Source organism: Ovis canadensis, chromosome 4 (assembly GCF_042477335.2).
Source record: "Ovis canadensis isolate MfBH-ARS-UI-01 breed Bighorn chromosome 4, ARS-UI_OviCan_v2, whole genome shotgun sequence".
In the NCBI taxonomy this organism is placed as follows: domain Eukaryota; kingdom Metazoa; phylum Chordata; class Mammalia; order Artiodactyla; family Bovidae; genus Ovis; species Ovis canadensis.
The window spans coordinates 20,210,615-20,227,297 of NC_091248.1; the positions used below are offsets into that span (position 1 = coordinate 20,210,615).

The window sequence follows — 16,683 nt, forward strand, 5'->3', positions numbered from 1 at the left end:
TGGGTTCTAGTTCTAACTCCACTATGAGTTGTGTGACCTTTGATTAATATTTTCCTTCTCCTAATCTCAGCCTGCTTATTCATAAAATAGTAAGATAGTTGCAAAATGCCCACTGTGGTTGCAAGGGTGGACCAGCTAAGGTTTATGAAAGCTCATGGGATCCACAGCTGTGTGGATACAAATACAATCTCATGTGAGAGAATGGAGGGATCTCACGCAGTCCACTTCCATGCCCACATGGTGCTGGAGCTCCGCTTGGTCAAGGCCCAGCCGGACACACTGAGAACGTGCCTTTATTTGGCTTCTGTCACCTCCCCATCACATCATACCCAGCACCTCTCCCAGGCTCGGGGGTCACTCAGGGTGGGCCCCTTTCAGTAGCTGATAGTTTCTTTATCCTTCTTATTGAAGGGATTGTAGGGTGTCACAGTTGTGACCATTTGAGAGAGCGGCCCCTGGTGACGGAAGAGGTCAACTGCCATTCCTTTCCGTAAGACACTAACAAAATGGAGAGAAAAAAAGACATGTGAAATAAAATAAGACCATATAACCTCATGTATATAAGGTTGTATAACCTCCAACTAAAGACACACAAATATGGGAGAGATGGAGAGAGAAAGCGATAGGAGTGCAGGGAGAGAGAAAAAGGACGCACAGAACAGAGAGAGAGTGGGAATGGTTAACCCTTGTGAGTACTGTTTCTTTCATTTCATTTCTTTGCGTTCAGTTCATTGACTGCTTACTATGCATTATATCACTGACTGAAAATCTACCTTGTGCCTAGAATCACAGTTGGTGCCAAGAAGACAGAAAATACAGACAGAAGGAGGAAAAGCTGCAGAGAGGCCACTGAGTAACCAACAGCTGCCACAGAAAGCTCGGGGTGGGGGGGGGGGGCTCAGGGTGTGAGGCTGCCCAGAGGTAGAGTCGTCTTGCTAGACTGGAGAGGGACCTTTCTGGTTTTGAGAAATGAATGGCTTGTCTACCCTACGCCAACAAAGGAGAAAAGGCACCCTTTTCGGGGACTGCCTTCCTTCCCCTCCCAGACACACACTGACCTAACTCAAGAGCTTATACTTGCATGAGGCCAGCCTCTGGACCGGGCTAAGATGCATGTGCATTTTCAGAGCTGTGTTACCTTACTGGCAAGGCAGGATTTTCATCAGATGTTTTCAAATTTGAGATGTAATGAGCAATAACCCCCTGCTTCTCACTGGCAGCTTCAAAGCACGGAGTCTGCACTTAACTTCCATCAAATGCTGCCTGTTTTCAATTTGCAAAATGGTGTTTAAATACATATGTATGGCTTTTAACAGAATATTGTCTTTTATGAAAAGTAAGATGGATATCCATAATAAGTGAACGCGTGTCTCATGTAGTATGTTCTATGCATGTTCTAAGGATAATGCAGAAGGGTGGTAAGTATGCAGAGTTGAGTCCAAGAGGCTGAGATGCTGTTCGCTAAGATGCTTTCAATCTCTTAATGCCCTCCTTCTAGCAACAACAGTAGGAAAATGAACTCTTCTGTCTTTTTGGACTTGACACCCTATTTTTTAAACAATGTAAATTGACTCCTAATACTTAATTGTTCTTTAATGGAATAATCATCATTAGGATTTCCCCCTCCCCAATATATCCAAGCACGTTGAGTAATGGGATTCATACTTACTGGTGCACTTCTGAATCTGGTGAGGGGGTCGCTGATGGACGATCAGAATTTGCTGGATGGGTGGCTGTGAAATGAACCTTACCAGTGTATCCTGGAATATTTGCAGAGCTAAAGGAAAGAGTGAAAAGAGGGGAAGAAAGGAAATGAACCCAGCAATCTGTGAAAGAGTCACGGTCACCAGCACCCAATTACGAAAACATAGAGAAGGACGTAACCTAAAGGCTTTGTCCCACGTTAAGGTCTGGAAGCCAGACTGCCCGACAGGAGAGCATGCAGGCAGGGGCAGAGATGAGTAGGTAAGGGCCTTCCTCTGAGACTGAAGAAGCTTGTTTCGCGTCCATGCTTCTCTGCTGCTTGAATTCGCATGTGTTTGACATGCCTGACCCACATGGAGCTCTGTTCCCTAAGGAAGGCAGACACGCTTGCCTCACCAAACGGCAGGCCCGGCTCCCGGACAGAGCTCTGCGGTGCCGACTCCAGTGCTGGTGGACACACGCATGGTGTTTAAATAATACTTCTTTCTCGCCACCACTAATGTCCTGACTTCACACAGTTTCTGAAATTTTGCTCAATTCCACATACTCCTTTGTGTTCATGGCCCTTTTCCCTCCAGAGAGAGAAAAAGAAAGACACAAGAATGTACGGCAGGTTTTTCAGGGTGGGTATGAAATTCGTCTTGATAAAGGCAAGCAAACATCCGAAACAAATATCCTATTGGGTCCTTCAGAGGCGTGTGAATAATAACTACTGTTTTGACATTTTTACAGCATACAAAGCCCTTTCCATGGATCATCCTCTAGGAAGAGATGGGGCCAGGCCTAGTGCTACTGGAGACACAGGCCCTCATCCCCAGTGTGAGGGAAGACGTGAGGCTGAGACTATCTCAAAGAGCAGAAACACGCTCTCTGCAACCACAGGGCGCTTCAAATATCAGCGTCTTTGTAAAGTGCAGCTCTCAGGGTCCTCCTGGTGCCACAGTAAGGAGAGGGGAAGGTCAGCTTGCCCCAGCCACTCCCAGGTCCCTCCTCTGGGAGCGGGACATCCCTCGGCGAGGGCCCTTACCCTCCACGGATGCCCAGACACAAGGTAAGGAGCAGCGAGGACCGAGTCCCATGGCGGGGGGGAGGTGGTGCAGGGTCGGCTCCTCTGAGAGGCCCCTGGTTTGATCCCATCCTGTCCGCATGTCCAATAAGGGGACCTCCTAGCACCACTGACAGCCGGAGGAACTGTCAGAACACTCAGTTTCAGAGAGGATACATATGCAGTGGCAGGTGACGAGCAGGCAGGGCAGTGAATGGTGAGTGCTCAGGGGCCGGGCCTCAGACCTGGGCCTCTGACTCCGCTTGTTGACTCGCAGACCTGCACACAGACTGAGGCCCTGGAAGCCTCGCTGCCTTGGCTACGAGAAGGGTGACAGGACCAAGCTCAAGGCTGCAGAGTCTACCTGTGTCTGTGGGCAGGTCCTCTGGGATCCTTCCGGGCACGGACTCTGTGATGGCATTAGCACACGAGAGGACAGGACACACCGGGCAGGGCCTGTGCCAGGTAAACATTCTGTGTCTCTTCCAAGCACATCAGTCTGTGACTAGCCTCCTCTCAGACAATAAAATAGGGGACCCAATGCAGAGAAAGGGAAGGGCAAGCACATCAAGGGCCACAGCAGAATGAGCGGTGCAAGTTAATGGATACGGTGAGGCTGGGAGCCGGGCCTGCCTCCACCCCTCCACCCCTCCACCAGCTGTGAGATTAAGCGGGGAAAGCCCTGGGCGGCTGCAGTCAAGAGTGCACGCGGCCTCCCAGGGCCCTTGGGGTCAGAGGGATTCAGTGAAGGTAAAAGCAGCTGGCAAGTCTTTAGCACTTAGTAGGCGCTCAGCTAATTGTAGTCATAGTACAAGATTTCAAAGAAATAAGAAATGGATGAAACAGCAGCCTGGCAGTGAAGAATGCAGTTGATCTGGGACAGGCAGCTGGAGAGAGGTAGAGACAGTGGTTTCCCGACGCGGCTGCGCCTGACAACTCGGGGATTTTTCAAAGGTACCAACGCCTGACTCCCACCCACCAGACATGCTAATTTAATTGGTAAGTGCTGTGAGCTGGAAATTGTTTTTTTTCTTTCTCTCTCCAGATAACTCTCATGGGCAGTCAAGTTAGGAATCTGTGTTTTAGGTTTCAGGTTTGTTGGAGGGATCTGGGTGAATGAACCACTGCTGCCAAATTCTAGGCAGGACCCTTCAGGATTTCTTGGAATCTTCTCCTAGAATTGCAGCTGTATGTCAGAGTGGGAGCAAAAAGTGGGGCAAAGTCATTCATATGTTATATCTCTCCCCGAATTCATCAAAGGTTCCATGCATGTTACGAAGGAAACCCCCTTCCTCTGAGTGAGAGTTTTTTTCCACTGCCTCTAAAACACCTGCAGAATGAAAATGCCTCTAAGGTCACAGCCTTCCATCAGAGCAGTAAGAAGCCAAGATGGAAGTTCGGCAAAGGCTGGATCTAAAACACCATCCAACTATTGGTGCTTGACCTGTGGCAGATAGGTTATTGATGTTAAATAGTATTCTACATCATGTTATAATAATGATATTATATTACATCATATCTAAAAATAACAAACATGAACTAGAGGACTGAATTAATGATAAGCTGCTTGGGCTTGAGAAATGAATGCAGTTGCATAATAAACTGCCACATATTTGAAAACGAAAGTCCTCACCCACGCTGCTTCTAGAATCTATTCCATTGAACCCTTTTTCAGGGACAACAAAGGGGAACTTTTTTCCATCTTAAGCAACAAGACTAGAGGAGAGCAGATTCTGGGGGATGCTCTATAGACCCATGGCTGATGGGGATAAGGTTTTTCAGATGAAAGACACTGAAAAGTACAAGCTCCGAGAGAACTTCCAAGTCGGCTGCAAGATCAGACCCATTCCCTCACTTAAGGGAAGCTAAGGGAAGCAGGAACCCATTTAAAAATAAGCAGTCTTCATGTCTGTCTTTGCTCCATAGTTGCTAGTCTTCTGAACACCTTCTTTGGCACCCGATTCCCAAAATAAGCCTAGGGTTGGTCCGCTATAGGTAACTGAGTAAATTACTGCCTAAGTTTATAACTAATTGGTTTTTCTCAACAAAGCATAATAAAATAGAAATTAAATAACTTGAAAAATATAAGGAAGTTTAGTAAATCAGTTAGAAAAAAAAGGGGCCCAGATGGCATATAATTAAAAGACAAATAGAAAAATAAGGCAAATATGGAGAAAACCATGTTATGCGTAGATTGTAAGTCATGCATACGTGGATGAGAATTCCAGCATGAACAGGCTCTCTGTAACACAGACCCGACTAATCCTCAGGAGCCCATACCCTTTGTGACACTTACGTGGGCTGCTTTATTTAATCTCACAACACTCCATGTCCTTGGTCCTGGGACCATGCCATGGTAGAGATGTGGGCACTGAGGCTTGAGAACAAGTCTAAGCCATGTGCCCAGAGACAACAAGGCTGGCAGGTGGTGGAACCGAGTGGCCCCGGAAGGCCCTGAAACCCAGGCTCCCAGCTGAGCGGCATCTGTTCTGTGTTAAGGGTAGTGCAAGTTCAAGTCACCTGGACCCTTGTCTACCAAGAGCTATGCTATATCAGGCGGAGAAGGCAACAGCATTCCACTCCAGTACTCTTGCCTGGAAGATCCCATGGATGGAGGAGCCTCATAGGCTGCAGTCCATGGGGTCGCGAAGAGTTGGACACGACTGAGCGACTTCACTTTCCCTTTTCATTTTCATGCATTGGAGAAAGAAATGGCAACCCACTCCAGTGTTCTTGCCTGGAGAATCCCAGGGATGGGGGAGCCTGGTGGGCTGCCGTCTCTGGGGTCGCACAGAGTCGGACACGACTGAAGTGACTTAGCAGCAGCAGCAGCAGCAGCAGCAGCATGCTATGTCAGGACTCAAACAGGCTAGGCTCCTGATCGCTTTCACATTAAGGAGGAAATTCTGTAAATGCACAACTAGAGGTTCACAGAACCTAAGTGGGGCAAAGATGACTGATGCAAACTAGGAGCAGGGCATCAGAGAGGGATGTAGCCAGATGCTTGCGCTGAGTGTGTTGGGGGCTGGCATCTGCCTCCAGGGTGGCACCCCTGCCCTGTGACCCTGGACGGGTCCTTGGGGACCACCTCTGCCCAAGTTGGGGTGAGGACATTCACAGTTCCCTTGCAGGGAATGTGGGGCCAGGGTACCTGGGCAAAGTGTCGGCCTAGTGCAAGAGTAGGGGGAGGAGGAAGCGGGCCTGGGAAGGTGGGAAAAGGGGAGGGAAGGCTGAGGGAGCAGCTGAGAAGTCCAAATAGCACCAGCGTGCTTCTGGTCACTGGGCTGTGCGTCCCTGAATATAATGAGATACTGTGGCCCCAGGATCTGCTCAGGAATTAGTTTCACTCTTAGCATCATCGTGCTCTACAGGACATGCTTTTCTCCCTCTGTTCTCGGGAAACTTTACCTCTTCCATCCAAAAGGGGACACAGAAATGAGCCAACAGCTCCGATCAGAGCAGGGCTGGGGCCCCAGGAAGCATTCACTGGCCGCAGGTGGCCCAGGGGAGTGGGAGCTCTGTTCTCTTAACTGCTCACAAAATGAGTGTCTGGGGCTCTTTAATCATTTACTCTGCCTCAGCCTCCTCATCTGTAAAGTGGGGAGAGAGCCTGTTCCCCCACCTTTGGTCTCATCACACTACTTTGAAAAACAAATGAGAGAGTCGATGTGAAAGTTCTCTGAAAGGCAGAAGTGTGGGCCAATGTAAGGAACTGCTATTCATAGCCTGGCCTGAAGCCGGGCTGTGGTTAAGATTTTGTTAAAGGTGCAGCACACCCAGGAGGGCAGGGCGGCCCCCTCTGCCGGCTCAGGACTTGGCCCATGGCCGCCTTGGGATCACTTTGGACAGTTACGTATCATTTGCAAATGCTTCATCAGAGAGATGCCTGAGGTCAAGGCACAGCGAATGTGAAACTGGGTGAAGTCCTGAAATAAAAGATCAAGGCTGAGTGGAAGGCAGCACGGTGGAAGCACCAAGCTGGCTTGGGAAACGGTGCTCTGGAAAGCACCGGGTGTGGTGGGGTTGGGTGTGGGTCAGAGGGCGCGGGCTCTGCTTTGTCACCTGGGTGTGCCCCCTCCTGTCCTCCTTGGTGAGACAAGGGAGGGGCTGGGCCAGCCGAGATGCACACACGCCAGAGCCCGTGTGGTCCCTTTCAGAAGAAAGCGCATTCCCTTTTCTTAGGAAAGGGCAAGGTCCCATGCTTTGGGATCCTGACTTGGCACAGATCTGCTGTTTTGAAACCACGTGGAACCACAAGATAGGTACTAACAGAAAAAATCTCTTCCACCCTGTTCATTATGCTCTTGCGAAGAATATGGCTCTAGTATTCAGGAGAAAGATAAAGAACAGATTTGGAAAAAATTGGGGGTTCCTTATGTTTCCCTTGCTTGCTTGACACAGATTATAAGTGAGGAGTGACTTTGTATCTTTTTTTTTTTTTTTTACTTCCTACTCAGTTCCCTGAACTTCCAGAACTCCTGTTGAATCTAGTGGATACTATGGATTCCAGTTCCCAAAGGAGGCTCAAGTTTGAACTTAGGAACTTCAGTGGAGACTGAATTACTGTCTTGAATTCCTTAACTCTGAATATCCTTTAAAAATAGGTCATGCTTACCAAATCAAAAAATATTTTAATGCAAAACTCATGCAAGCATTCTGCTTTCAGGGATTTGTTCTAAAAGAAACATACACATGACTGTGCAAAGATAATGTGGAGGTTGTTTGTTGCTGTACTTTTTAACAACAGAAAACATTTCAATAACTACTTGGTCCACGTAAACTATACCTTGCAATGGAGTATCACACAGCCATTAAAAAGGATTTCCACAGCCCTGCCCACTGCTGAGGAAAATGTCCACTGCACCTGTCAGTCTTACACCTCCCCACACCTCCCCACCTGCACACACAACGATGTGTAGCAGCCTACACACAGACATTCATGCAGGCCTCCCAGCAAAGTCTAAAGTATGCATCAACTTTCAATACTGAGACTGAGAATGAAAGAAAGAGCTAATTTACTTTTTACAAATGTAATTGAATTATTTTTATAATAAACACATTTGGAAGGAAAAGAAGGTGCTATCTGGTGAGCTTAAATGCTAGCACTAAGGTGTGAGAACACACACTGGGCGTAAACTTTGGTTCCACTGCAAATATGTTTATATATTTTGACCTCATAGTCCATTGCAAGAAGTCTCCCTTTAGTAAATAACTCCAAGTTATGAAAAAGATTCACTTAAAAAGTATTTGACAACATTATTTATCATAGTTTTTACTATGTTTACAGAAATGTTTACAGAAAACATTTACATATGTAACCTAAATGCGCTAGTCAATGACAGTGCTGCGTGGGCTGTGCTTAGTTGCTCAGTCATGTCCGACTCTTTGAGACCCCATGGACTATAGCCTGTAAAGCGCCTATGTCCTTTGGGATTGTCCAGGCAAGAATACTGGAGTGGGTTGCCACGCCCTCCTCCTGGGGATCTTCCCAACCCAGGGATCGAACCGAGGTCTCCCACATTGCAGGAGGATTCTTTACCATCTGAACCACTAGCGAAGCCCAAGAATACTGGAGAGGGTAGCCTATCCCTTTTCAAGGGGATCTTCCTGACTCAGGAATCAAACTGGAGTCTCCAGCACTGCAGGCAGATTCTTCACTGGCTGAGCTACCAGGGAAGCCCCCTGAAAGTCAAAGACAGTACATCTATAAAAATAAAAAAATTACGATCTACACAAATAAAATATTATGATGAGTTCATAATAACATGTGCCCAAGATGATGCGATGTAGTGAATGCAGTAAAAATCGCATTTGCAGCACGATCACAGCTGTATAAACACAAGGAAGACGGAGGATGCAGATGACGGACAGAAATATGCTGAAATCTTCATAACAGCTATGTTTTTATGCGACAGTTTATTTTTATTACTGTTAATTTTTTCTGTACTTTTTTCTATAACGATCAGATTCAGTTCTAGAATTTTAAAAGTTAATTTTAAAACTATTAGCATAATCACCACCAATACACAGGGCATGTCAAATGATTTGGTGCCCAGAATACAAAATCAACGAATAAGGAATATTTGAAAGCATTCATCTTTCGGGAAAACTGGTGATTCCAACCACTGAACCCAAGAGTCTGTAGCCTTGACTCTGTCTGAAATGCAGCTTCCACTGAAAGGGCGGGGGCAGGCAGTGTTCCTGGCCTAAGTGTCATGGGTTATGAGGAAATCCTTAAAGATGATCTCATAAAGACGTTTCCCTTTAGGAAAGTTTACGGTGAGAAAACCAAGGAAGAGTCATCTTTGCTTTCGAGCAGGATGGTACTCTATTGGGCACAAAGTGCGATTCTGCGTTCTGGGTTTTGGACCTCATGCAGATGACATCACGTTGCATGCATCTCTGTACTTGGCTCAGTGTGGTACTGCAGAAACAACACAGTATTTTGTTTAGAGATTCAAGTATATGTAGCAAAGCTACCAAGCAGAGCAAGCAGAGGATAAGCACAAAGACTGATGTAATGACTTCTGGGCTGGGGAAGGAAACTCAGGAGACGAGGTCATCAGGGGGATACAGGCAGCGTAAAAGATGTGAATAAAATACTGTTTCCTTGGCTAGGCCTGGGACACAGGCATTTCCTTGTAATTTTGCTTTATATTTTAAATAGGACACTGAATACTTTGTATCTATATCTCATAATAAAAACGGAAAGTCTTTTTCTGTGTTAACAAGTTACAGTGAATGAAAGTGTTAGTTGCTCAGTCATGTCCGACTCTTTGTGACACCATGGACCGTAGCCCGCCAGGTTCCTCTGTCCATGGAATTCTCCAGGCAAGAATACTGGAGTTAGTAGCCGTTCAGTTCTCCAGGGGATCTTCCTGATGACCCCAGGATCAAAGCCAGGTCTTCTGCATTACAGGCAGATTCTTTACTGTCTGAGCCACCAGGGAATCCTTAAAGGGGAGGCTGCGGCTGCATGGGTGGGAAATCCAATGGAGGCTTCCTGTGGGGCAGGTGAGAACTCTACCACTAACCACCTATGCTCCATTAAAATTCTATTAAAAAGTGAAACCTCATTCAAAGAAGAAACTTTGCAACCTTGGGTGCCCTCTAGTGCCCAATTTAAGTAAGTACAGATAATGTCCAATTCTACATGATCCACTCAAATTTCCTTTCCTTAAAAACACTAACATCACGATGAGATAGAAGGGCATGCTCCCAAATTTACTCAAGTTAAACAGTATGTTATACCTCAATTTTTAAAAATGCTGCCAGACTTCTCTTTACTCTCCTTGAAGAGTGATCCAGAAGAATACATTCTATTCTTCAGCAGGAATATTTCATAAAACACTTCAAAATTCAAATGTATATTTCAAAGGAAAAATGCTAGAAAATTTGATGCCAGAAGAATATTTTCAATTGAGTTTATCCTTATGTTCACTCTTAAACTTTTTTTTTAGAATCTCTACTTTTAATAGCAATCATTTCTCTCCAGAAACGAGGCAAGAATCATAACAGACAAATCCTTTCTTAGGACTCAGCTAAAATGTCACAGCCTTCAAGGCTTGTGGATAAAAGTGACCTCTCTGTACAACCAAGATCAAGAACACTACACTTGCTTCTCAGGAGCCTCACTCCATCCTGCCTTATACTATCATCATTGGGGTGCAGAGCTCACCAGCCTGGCAGGCTTGCAAGCCGCGTGAGGGCTAAGTGTTCGGTACAGCACCTGGAATGCTCTGTGTATCCTCTCTTCTCTTCTTCCTTTCTTGCTTTCTGGTTGAAATACAACAACTCATTTATTTCTTCAATGCATTAAGTTACAGAAATATAATTTAAAACCAAAGTTACTTTTGAAAGATAGTTTCTTTGATCAAGTAGTCCAAAGAGTCAGGGTGTCAGAATGGGTAACACATGAAAATTCAAAATTATTAGGGGATGTAGAACAGGTATGAAGGACCGCCAATGCGAAACTGAGCTGCTTTGTTATTTTGGCACAACGGATGTTTAAAAAAAAAATAGACTAACTGACATTTAAAATACTGTTGGTGATTCACACTACAGGCTTACAGGACTGCTCTTGGAAGCCTTCCAGTCATCACAATAACTGAAGGTGTCCCGGCAGTGATGTGCAGCAGCTCAGGGGCATAATAAAGAAAATGTGGTCCATGATTACCACAGAAGGCTACTCAGCCCCAAAAAGAACAAACCAATGCCATTCGCAGCACCATGGATGGACCTAGAGACGTCATACTGAGTGGAGTAAGACAGAGACAAAAGCCATGTGCTACCACTCATATGGGAATCTAAACGAAATGGCACAAATGACCCTACTTACAAAACCAACAGAGCCACAGACGCAGAAAACAAACTTAGGGTTACTGGGGAATAAGGGTTGGGAGGGATCAACAGCAGACTGGGATTACCATACGCATACTGTTGGTGGTGGTGTTTAGTCGCTGATTCTGTCCATCTTTTGCAGCCCCATGGACTATAGCCTGCTGGGCTCCTCTGTCCATGGGATTTCCCAGGCAAGAATACTGGAGGGGGCTGCCATTTCCTCCTCCAGGCGAACTTCCTGAACTTGAGCCTCCGGCTTGGCAGGTAGATTCTTTTACTCTTGAGCCTCCTGGGAAGCCCTTGTACTGACACGACTATATATGAAGTGTATAACTAATAATGACCTGCCGAATAGCACAGGGAACTCGACTCTATACTCTGTAATGACCTATATGGGAAAAGAATCTAAAGAAGCGTGGAATATACATACACGTATAACTGATTCACTTTGCTGTACAGCGGAAACTAACACAACATTGTAAATCTACTCCAACAGATTTTTTTTAAAAAACCACACAGAACATCGGCTTATGGTAGTGTGTCTTGTGAATTATCCTAATGAAGCAATTTCTGAGCTTGAGTATTTCCATGGGTGAAAGCAAATACATACATATATATATATTCATAAAACATTGAATGTAAACCCAGGTTAGTCAGTGTTCAAAACTGTAATCTCCTTTGTGAGAAACTATAGTTCTTTCAGGAAACAATATCTTTCTTCTTAAGTTGTGGTCAGTACCAGGCCATTTTCCATTTTTTTAATTATGGAAGTACAGTTGATTGAAAATGTTATTCCAATTTCTGCTATATGGCAAAGTGACTCAGTTATAGACACATTCTTTTTCATATTCTTTTCCATTATGGTTTTATCACAAGATACTGAATACAGTTCCCTGCACTATTCAGTAGGAACTTGTTTATGCAAGGCCGTTTTTCTATTGCTTCATTCACTGCAAAGCCTATGACCACATTTCTTCTTTAATAATGAAGCGAGAGGCATAATCACAGGTGGAACTCACCGACTTGAGTTTGTATAACGGATTTCAGAGCTACGAGGCTTGGCGAGAGATGTGATGTCTCCACAGGGGTTGTCAATGTCATCAGCATTTGTAGACTGCACGCAACCACTGTTGGGATGAAAAGACTTTTTCATAGTTTTTATTAGAAACATAGAAAACATAGGTGAACATATCCTAACTTGCAAAGGAAATCTTTCCAAAACAGATCAAAATTCAAAATGTGATACATTAGCCATGGTGATGGAATAATTTGCCTTAAAGAGTAAAGTAAGGAGATTTTCTTTTTAGAGTAAGAATTGATCTTCGGTTTGGGCCAGAGTGAGAGTAACAGCTGGCCTGTGTTTCTGAGCAAAGAAGTAGGCAGTTTCTGCAGCCATGAGCCAAGTCCTTCCCTGGAGCCTGGAGATGGCCTGGGCGGGCAGGTGTGGTATCCCAGAGTGGAGGAGGCTTTTGTGGACATGGAAACAGGCCAGGGGCCTGGGGTTCTGGGAAACCAGCAGTGTGCCTCCGGGGCCTGTAAGAAGGTCCAATCCATCAGTGGAAGAGAGAGGGTGTCCTGGAGGCATTTCTGGGGCCACTTATAGAAAAAGGAGTCAACTTAGCTGGGGAGCAGGAGAGGCTAGAGTAATGGGGGGAGGGGGGAGAGGGTGGGGGAGTAAAGATGAAAGGCCCAAATTCTTCCATTTCTTGGATTTTGTTTGTTCCAAGTTACTGTGATCTGAATGTGTATGTCCCCCCAACGAGATATATGTGCTGAAATCCTAACACCCAAAGGTGATGGTATCAGGAGGCGGGAGGTACTTGAGTCATTAGTGTCCTTATAAAAGGGGCCCCATAAGCCCCTCATTCCCTATATCTCATGTGGACACAAACGTGTGACCAGCAGAGGGCTGTTCCTGGGCCATCCCTGATGTCAAGACTGCAGAACTGCGGGAAATAAATGTCTGCTGTTATCAGCCCTGTCTGTGCCGAGCTGTGCCAACAGCCCAAGACTGCTAAAACACAAGGTGTTTCTCTAGTATAAAGCACAGAAGACCCAAGCGGTGGGTGACACACTTCTGTGTCACCCACGGGAAGTCAGATTTAAATTTAGAAAAGCGAGAGGTCACATTTCCTGCCCTTCAGCATGTGAGCCCATTGCAGCTTCCACATCAAGTGTAAAAGTCTTTCTGGTCGACAATACCTAATATTAGCAGTGTCCAAGGTATTTTATTTCATAAAGTAACCAATTTGGGAAAACTGAAAAAGATGCTAACGCTTTCTTTCTTTAATCAAAATCTTTAACACATTTTTGATAAAACTGTCGACAGGCACCATGCTAGGAAAACATTAGAAATCTGCTAGAAAGTGTACGTTGTTTTAAAGAGTGAGTTACAAACATGAGCGAGCTGAAAGTAACTACAATACAGATGTAAGTCTAGTAATTTTTAAAACATTAAGAAATGTTACTTACGTATAGAGAGGAATGTATTTGCTTCTGGAACTTGGACTCACACTTAGAAAAAAAGAAAATATGGGTGACTGAGTTACTGACATTAATAAAAATTAGGTTGTCAGAGCACTTCTCTTATTAAGTCTTCAGATATATCTCAAAAGAATGTGCTTCCAAAAGTTTGTAATTTTAAACAGAAAAGACTTGAAAATGTAGCTTTAAGTGATGAAAAGCAAACACAGAACAGCCAAGGACGAGTAAATCCTTGCTGACTCCTATGATTTAGTTCCAAAGCCTCTTCTCCTAGTTTTTCTTTGCTGTTTTCATCCTCAATATTTACATAGGCAAAGGTGACCTCTAGTTTTCTTAGGGGCTTCTCATGATGACTCAGATGGTAAATAATCAGCCTGCAATGCAGGAGGCCCAGCTTTGATCTGTGGATTGGGAAGATCTCCTGGAGAAGGGAATGACAACCCACTCCAGGATTCTTGCCTGGAGAATTCCAAGGACAGAGGAGCCTGGCCAGGCTACATTCCATGGGGTTGTAAAGAGACACAAAGAAAGCAGACATTTGAGTTGACTGAGCCTTGGGTGTAATCCTCCATGGTGGAGAGAAAGCCTCTGTGGCCCAGAGAAGTTCTGTGTCTCAGACAAGACTACAGTTACCTAGGGCACTTCAAGGAGTTTGGGTTTATTTTGTACTTCCCTGCTCCAACCCCAGAATTAGCCTTTTTTTTCAAGGATCTTACAATGTCTTCTATTGGAGAAGGGCATTTTAAACCAACATTTTGGAGCTGGATATGCTTCAAATGTATGTATGAATGTATATGAACCTGTGTGCACCTGAAAAGGAAGTGAAAGTGTTAGCTGTTTAGTCATGTCCAACTCTTTGCGACCCCATCAAGGGAACATTTCATGCAAAGATTGGCTCGATAAAGGACAGAAATGGTATGGACCTAATAGAAGCAGAAGATATTAAGAAGAGATGGCAAGAATACACAGAAGAACTGTACAAAAAGAATCTTCATGACCCGGATAATCACGATGGTGTGATCACTCATCTAGAACCAGACATCTTGGAATGTGAAGTCAAGTGGGCCTTAGAAAGCATCACTATGAACAAAGCTAGTGGAGGTGATGGAATTCCAGTAGAGCTATTTCAAATCTTGAAAGATGATGCTGTGAAAGTGCTACACTCAATATGCCAGCAAAGTTGGAAAACTCAGCAGCGGCCACAGGACTGGAAAAGGTTAGCTTTCATTCCAATCCCAAACAAAGGCAATGCCAGAGAATGTTCCAACTACCGCACAATTGCACTCATCTCACACACTAGTAAAGTAATGCTCAAAATTCTCCAAGCCAGGCTTCAGCAATACGTGAACCGTGAACTTCCTGATGTTCAAGCTGGTTTTAGAAAAGGCAGAGGAACCAGAGATCAAATTGCCAACATCCACTGGATCATGGAAAAAAAAAAAAGAGTTCCAGAAAAACATCTATTTCTGCTTTTTGACTATGCCAAAGCCTTTGACTGTGTGGATCACAATAAACTGTGGAAAATTCTGAAAGAGATGGGAATACCAGACCACCTGACCTGCCTCTTGAGAAATCTGTATGCAGGTCAAGAAGCAACAGTTAGAACTGGACAAGGAACAACAGACTGGTTCCAAATAGGAAAAGCAGTATATCAAGGCTGTATATTGTCACCCTGCTTATTTACCTTATATGCAGAGTACATCATGAGAAACACTGAACTGGAAGAAATACAACCTGGAATCAAGATTGCCAGGAGAAATATCAATAACCTCAGATATGCATATGACACCACCCTTATGGCAGAAAGTGAAGAGGAACTCAAAAGCCTCTTGATGAAAGTGAGAGAGGAGAGTGAAAAAGTTGGCTTAAAGCTCAACTTTCAGAAAACGAAGATCATGGCATCTGGTCCCATCACTCCATGGGAAATAGATGGAGAAACAGTGGAAACAGTGTCAGACTTTATTTTTATGGGCTCCAAAATCACTGCAGATGGTGACTGCAGCCATGAAATTAAAAGACACTTACTCCTTGGAAGAAAAGTTATGACTAATCTAGATAGCATATTCAAAAGCAGAGATGTTACTTTGCCGACTAAGGTCTGTCTAGTCAAAGCTATGGTTTTTCCAGTGGTCATGTATGGATGTGAGAGTTGGACTGTGAAGAAGGCTGAGCGCCAAAGAATTGATGCTTTTGAACTGCGGTGTTGGAGAAGACTCTTGAGAGTCCCTTGGACTGCAAGGAGATCTAACCAGGCCATTCTGAAGGAGATCAGTCCTGGATGTTCTTTGGAAGGAATGACGCTAAAGCTGAAACTCCAATACTTTGGTCACCTCATGCAAAGAGTTGACTCATTGGAAAAGACTTTGATGCTGGGAGGGATTGGGGGCAGGAGAAGAAGGGGACGACCGAGGATGAGATGGCTGGATGGCACCACTGACTCAATGGACGTGAGTCTGAGTGAACTCCGGGAGTTGGTGATGGACAGGGAGGCCTGGCGTGCTGCCATTCATGGGGTTGCAAAAAGTTGGACACGACTGAGCGACTGAACTGAACTGAACTGGACTGTAGCCTGCCCTAACTCCTCTGTCCATGGAATTCTCTAGGCAAGAATACTGGAGTGGGCAGCCATTCCCTTCCCCAGGGAATATTCCCCACCCAAGGATCAAACTCAGGTCTCCTGCATTGCAGGCATATTCTTTACTGTCTGAGCCACCAGGGAAGCCTGTGAACCTACATGTCTACATATATTTCTGAATATATATATATACTTATACACACACACACATATGTGTGTGTGTATTAAAATAAAGGGATACAACAGAGATATTAAGAGCTTGGTAACAGATCACGGCAATAAAAGTGAATGAATACCACTGGTAAAGTGAGTGACACCAATATTTTGATTTCCCAGTGCCTACAACAATTATGTTTATACTATACTGTAGTCTATTAAGTGTACAATGGCATTATGCCTAAAGTCAATATCTTAATTTAAAAATACTTAACTGCTACAAAATATTCACCGTACTCTAAGCCTTTAGTAAGCTGTAAAATTGTTGCACTATTGTCAGGGGACTTCCAGCTTTAAGGGATGCAATATGTCATTTTCT

General features: G+C 44.7%; 1 protein-coding gene across 1 annotated transcript in view; it reads right to left on the bottom strand.

The window, feature by feature from the left end:
* Nucleotides 1-307: 307 nt before the first annotated feature.
* Nucleotides 308-16,683, bottom strand: part of SPMIP7 (sperm microtubule inner protein 7) — a 63,363-nt gene continuing 46,987 nt past the window's right edge. Inside the window, exons 6-9 of the mRNA XM_070292394.1 lie at nucleotides 13,562-13,603; nucleotides 12,109-12,216; nucleotides 1,670-1,777; nucleotides 308-498 (exon numbers count right to left, since the gene is read on the bottom strand). Of these exons, the coding sequence (XP_070148495.1) occupies nucleotides 375-498; nucleotides 1,670-1,777; nucleotides 12,109-12,216; nucleotides 13,562-13,603 (382 nt within the window). The 3' untranslated portion in view covers nucleotides 308-374. The remainder of the gene's footprint in view (nucleotides 499-1,669; nucleotides 1,778-12,108; nucleotides 12,217-13,561; nucleotides 13,604-16,683) is intronic.